The sequence below is a fragment of the Mustela nigripes genome, chromosome 1 (assembly GCF_022355385.1).
Source record: "Mustela nigripes isolate SB6536 chromosome 1, MUSNIG.SB6536, whole genome shotgun sequence".
Lineage (NCBI taxonomy): Eukaryota > Metazoa > Chordata > Mammalia > Carnivora > Mustelidae > Mustela > Mustela nigripes.
In genome coordinates, this window is record NC_081557.1 from 45,584,661 (window position 1) to 45,590,660 (window position 6,000).

The following is a 6,000-nucleotide window of genomic DNA, read 5'->3' on the forward strand; positions in this document are numbered from 1 at the left end:
GATATGAACAAAAATATGTGAATAAGGCTTTTTAAAAAAGCCTTCTTAGTAATAAAAGTGATGTACTTTATTAGAATTTTAAATATGCATAATCTATCATCCAACTGTTCCACTTTGAGGTATTAAACCTATAGAAATACAGTTCTCCCAGAGGTGCACACAAATACACCTGAAAGGAGGTATATTTCCAGCTATTTTATAATAGTGACACCTATTTAAATAAAGATTTACTTGGTTATTTTAGAGAAAGAGGGACACGAGCAGAAGGAGAGGGAGACAAAATCTTAAGCAGACTCCCAGGTGAGTGCAGAGTCTGACACAGAACCCTGAGACTATGACCTGAGCCAAAATCAAGAGTGGGAGGCTTAACTGACTGAGGCTCCAGGCTCCCTAATAGTGACAAACTTGATAGTAACAAAATGTCCATTTAAAAACCATTTATTTTGTTATGTCAGGCTAATCTCCTTAATAATCAAAACAACTCTGAAGTGGGTGTTACTACATTTTACAGAGAAGTAAGAGAAGTTTAAAGAGGTTCAATATATTGCCTAGTGACGAATGGCTGGTATGTATTGAATATGGTGAATTTCTCTAAGTCAAATCTGTGTGGTTTTAAAGTCTTTGTGGAACTTAAAGAATGTACCACTCCTAGTAAGCACCGGAGCCCAGAATTCAGACTCCATTTAAGTGTCTCAATTACTGTAGTATTATAAAAATTTTGCCATAATTACCAATGTTGTGTATATATTGTTTTGCACCTGTGAAGATATGTCTAAAAGACAATTTCCTGTGTGGTTGCTCGATCGAAGGATAAATGCATGAGAATTTTGTTAAGATATTTCCAAATTCCACAAAAATTTGTCATATTTTATATTCATGAGCAATGAATGAGAGAGCTTGTTTTCTTAAATCTTTGCCAACACAGTGTTAATCCTTTTAATATATGCCAATCTGACAGGTGAGAAATTGTATTTTGGTGTAGCCTTAACATTTTCCTTTGATAATAGTTTAGCATATTCCAATTGACTTTGTCTTCTTTCATTAGATTGTTGATCTTTTTTCCCTTACATTTTATGGACTCTATATATCTTAGGAAAAATTAACCATTCATCTGTAATATAATTTGAAAATATTTCTTCCCAGTTTGATATTGACTTTTGGTTTTGTTTATGGTATTTTATTTTGGGAATTTTGGGGGGGAAAAGCTTTTGTTTTGGTTGTTTTGCCATAAAAAAGGGGAAGTATTTATAATTGGAAGATCATAGGAATATCTCTGTGGAAGAAACATATAAACAGAAAACTGAATGAAAGGAGGGATTGAGTCATGTAAAGATCAAGGAAGAGGGTGTTTTAGGCATCAGACTGACAGGTAACCGGACCTGAGAAGGAGATGAACTTGGTGTGTCTGCAAAACAGCAATAATGTCTATGTATTTTGTAGTAGGTATACTTAAAACAGTGTCTACAACAATTTCTAAATATGGTTAATTTTTATATTTAAAAATTATATTTGGTTGAATTCCCTCATTATAAATATTAGATTATTTCTTTTTTAAATCTTGTTTTCTCTTTCCTATTCCTCTATGTAGAGATAAAACTCATGTATGATTCTGCTTGGGTCCCTGGACTAATTTTTTAAAAAATTCAATTAATTAACATATATTGTATTATTAGTTACAGAATTAGAGGTCAGTGATACATTAGTCGCATATAACATCCAGTTCTCATTACACCACATGCCCTCGTTAATGTCTATCACCCAGTTACCCCATTCTTCACCCACTTCCCTCCAGCAACCCTCAGTTTGTTTCCTATGATTAAGAGTTTTTATGGTTTTTCTCAGGACCACTTATTATTAATTATGAGGTAATTAGCTATTAATTGAGTTGGATGAGCTATTACTTAAAACAACAATACAAATAAAGCTATATTTGCAAAGCATTTATTATATACCAAGCACTATATGTATATAGTATATGATGTATGTTTTTCTAGATTATATGCATTATATAGATAATAGGAATACATATAATACATATTCTTATACATATTCAGGAGAAGATACAAGTGGTTGCTGAGAAAAGTCTTATTTGGATGGTAGATTCAGGTAAGTTATCACATTTCCCCTAATCAGTTTTTCTTAAGACAGTGGGTTATCAAAAGGTATTTTGAATAACAGGTAGAAGAAAGTGGTGTGGATATTACTGTAGATTTCTAAAAAAGAAATCGAAGGTGGGTTTGAGTAGAGCGTATATTTAAATAAATTGGGACATAGATGATATTAGCTCTGCAATATCTGGGAGATGTAGAGATAAGGATAGGGTGACTATAGGAACAACCGATAGATACAGAAAGGATTAGGTTGAGGTCAATTTTGAGAACATTTATTTAGATTCCTGGGAAAGATGGGAAAATATCTGTTTAGCCCCTTCCCAAATCTGGTTGGTCCTCACTCCATAAATAATGGGATCGAGCATAGGTGGGATGACCACATAGAGGTTGGCCAGGAGGATGTGTACATGGTGTGGGATGCATCTCCCACCAAACCTGTAGGCAAAGACAGAGAAGAGGGCAGGGATGCAGAAGAGCAGGATGACACAGACATGAGAGCCACAAGTGCTCAGGGCCTTGGACCAGGCATTGCGAGAAGGGAGGTGGAAGACGGCTTGGAGGATATGAATGTAGGAAACAGTGATAAGAATGATGTCCAGGCCTGTGGAAAGTAGAGCAGCTGCCAACCCATACCAGACATTGATGGAGATATCGGAACAGGACAGATGGGCGATGCCCATGTGCTCGCCCAAGTGTGTGCAATGACGTTGATCCGGCAGTAGTACAGGCGCTTGAGAAGAAAGATGGACAGAAACATAATGATGAAGCCGCGGGTCAGGGCGGCAGCCACAATCTTCCCAATGACCAAGCTCGTGAGGACTGTGGTGTATCTCAGCGGGAAGCAGATGGCCACAAATCGGTCGAAGGCCATGGCCAGCAGGACAGCAGAGTCAGCCACAAAGAGAAAGTGGATGAAGAACATCTGGGTGAGACAGCCATCGAAGGAAATGTGGCTATAACCTAGCCAGAAGTTGGCCAGTGCTTTGGGCATTGTGGAAGTGGAGAGCAAGATATCAGCACTGGCCAGCATGGCCAAGAATACGTACATGGGCTCATGCAGACCTGGCTGGGAGAGGATGACACAAATTAAAATGCCGTTGCCTGCCAGGGCAACTTCATAGATGGTGCAGAAGGGGATGGAGAGCCAGATGTGCAGGTGCTCCAGCCCAGGGATGCCAGTGAGGAGGCAGCCTGCCACGCGAGTGTCAGAGTCATTCCCGGCAGCTCTGTTGCTGGCAGATGAAAGGGCCATGATTTTCTTCTCCTATACCAAAGGGGAAACATGTGGCTTCAGACTTCATACACACCAGCAGAATGCATGGAGAGGCTTGCAAACAGCCACAAGGTCTGCACACATTTAGAGGTCCTACAACCACTCTGGGCTCTGCGAAGGCGTATTCTCTCTAGACAATGGCCCACAGGCTCTCTGCACAAAGGGCACAGCTATAGACCCTGCCCACAGAAAGGTCTGTGTTCTTATTCCAAGGCTTTCAGTATCATTCTAGGACTTTCACAGGGCTCAAAAACATTGCCAGACCCAGTACAGTGCCACAGGTTCTGAAAAGAACAGGAACAGCTAGAACACCAAAAACAATCTCGGTAATCGCTATAGGTATGTGAACTGTAATGAGCTCTGCGAAAGTCCCAGGCTCTGTACAGAAGGGCTACAGCCCCACACCAAGGAGCAATTGTCTCTGCTTGGTAGACCATGTGGGAGAATGGGATTGGGGGCAGTGGGCACTGAAGACACTGCATCTCTTTTCCCCCCATCACAGATGCTCTGACAAGTATGGAGGCAGTGAAGTCTGCTGTGGCATTTAGAAAGAGCACTGGACATTATGTGGGGGAAAAAAAGAAAAGACCTGGATCTGCAGGTCCCATAATTACTTTCATGTGTGTGTGTTCTTAAACTATTTTTAAAACTAGCTGTGTAAACACACACGTACACATAGTCCTGTGCATGTGCCTATGGATATATGTACATATATGTGTAAGTATGTATGCATCTCTGAAAGAATAATTTCCCCATCTATTCTCTGAATCCTCTTTTTTTCCTACCTCCTCTGGGACTTTGTTCCATCAATTATTTCTCTCTTCTATATCTTCAATTTCTCCTAATTTTTCTTGGATCGTCTTTCTTAGATATTTTGCATTTATAAATATTCATGTCTTTAGAACCTTGAAAACAAATGAACAAAACAACAACAGCTCTCATATAAACATCTTACTCAGGGAGCCTGGGTGGCTCAGTGGGTTAAGCCTCTGCCTTCAGCTCAGGTCATGATCTCAGAGTCCTGGGATCGAGTCCCACATCAGGCTCTCTGCTCAGCAGAGGCTCTCTGCCTGCCTCTCTGCCTACTTGTGATCTCTCTCTGACAAATAAATAAATAAAATCTTTTAAAAAATATCTTATTCTACTACCTGTTCCACTACTTACTATCTTTCTTCTTTCCTTCAAAGTCAGTCCTTCCATATACACCTCTTTAGGTTTTGATTTCTTTATCTTCCACTGGTTCTTCTCTTGTCTCCTGGCCTTGCTTTCCAGTCCTCATCAAGGCTTAGGCTGTCCCAGCAGGACTGTGGGTATTTCCTCTGGGCTGTCTGCAACCTCTCCTTACTCGCCCACTTGCCCTGACTGATCTGGCCCACAGCCTGGGCTTCATTCAGTGTACTTGTGCTAATACCTCCCAAATCTGTATTTGTCATCTACCTGGTTTACCAGGCTTCAGATCCACTTACTTGAACAACTGCCCCCACTCCCACCACCTAGTCTGCACTTCTTCCAGGCTCTACAACAGCCTCCATATGTAAATTATGTTTCCTAAAGATAATTTTGAGCACAGTACTGACTTGATTACAAATCATAATCTCTCTCTGCCTGAAAGATTCACCCAAATATGTTTCCTGCTTCTCCTGCTGAAACTGGATCAGATACTTGTCTCTGAACCTGTTCTTCTTTCTCTGTAGTCTTTCATATATTCTGCTTCTTCTACCTCCGTCCTCACTTTTATTTACCCAGTTTATATTTCTCATTCAGGAAGACTTTCCTCATCCCCTGAGGGGGGGGCTGTGCCCCCCCCCCTCAAGGCATCTGCATTCCCTTGCAAGCACCTATCTCCCTCTAGAACTTACCACACTGAAATCTTTTCAGCCCCAATATATTGCAAGCTCCTTAAGGGTCAGGGCTGCTGTCCTATTCACCGGTGTCTCAGACAGAGTTGACATGTGGTGAGCATTAAGAAAGATGAGAGAATAGGTAAGGCTCCACTCACACGGCCACATAAGTTCACACTGTTAGGGGCACACACTCATGTCATAAAAACCATGAGTTTGCACAGACCCTCTGTTCTCACACTCTCTTCTAGTCTACAGCCCATGCCAATTGTTGCCTCTGTTCTCCCTCCAACATCACTCACCATGTGCTCCCACGGACTCCATGCACTCCACTATGAGCTCCCACTTTCCTGGGTCCCATTTGTCTGAGTCAGCATTCTTCTCTGACTTCAGTTCTCCTTCTCCATAATCAGCCTCCAAGGCAGCCTTAGTTTACAGCAGCTCCCTATTGCTAATCCATGGGGCTGTGTTTTCAGTCCAGTTGAGGCAGCCTTGATGTTGCTGCACCCCCAAACTAGGGAGTATCCCTAGGAGCTCCACTCACAATTTTCTCTCTGGAAGCCCCTGTTTTCAGATCTCCCACGCCTTCTATGCCCAATTCTCTTGCCCTCTAGTTCTTGCTTTTCTCAGCTTTGGGGAAATTACCAGAAAAAGTGTTCCTTCTATTTCCAATTCCCACCTGTTTTTGAGTCCTTTACCTGACTGTTCCATCCAGGAACTTTATCATTTATAAATGCCCCCCACCATTGCAGTAAAATAACATTTTCCCCATTTT

At 41.3% G+C, this 6,000-nt stretch overlaps 1 protein-coding gene across 1 annotated transcript; it reads right to left on the reverse strand.

Moving 5' to 3' along the window:
* Positions 1–2,383: 2,383 nt before the first annotated feature.
* On the reverse strand, positions 2,384–4,817 carry LOC132013811 (olfactory receptor 52B6-like). The gene is given in 3 exon segments (XM_059394159.1): positions 2,384–2,799; positions 2,802–3,375; positions 4,650–4,817. Coding segments are annotated over 3 exon segments (1,158 nt in total).
* Between the last annotated feature and the right edge of the window lie 1,183 nt (positions 4,818–6,000).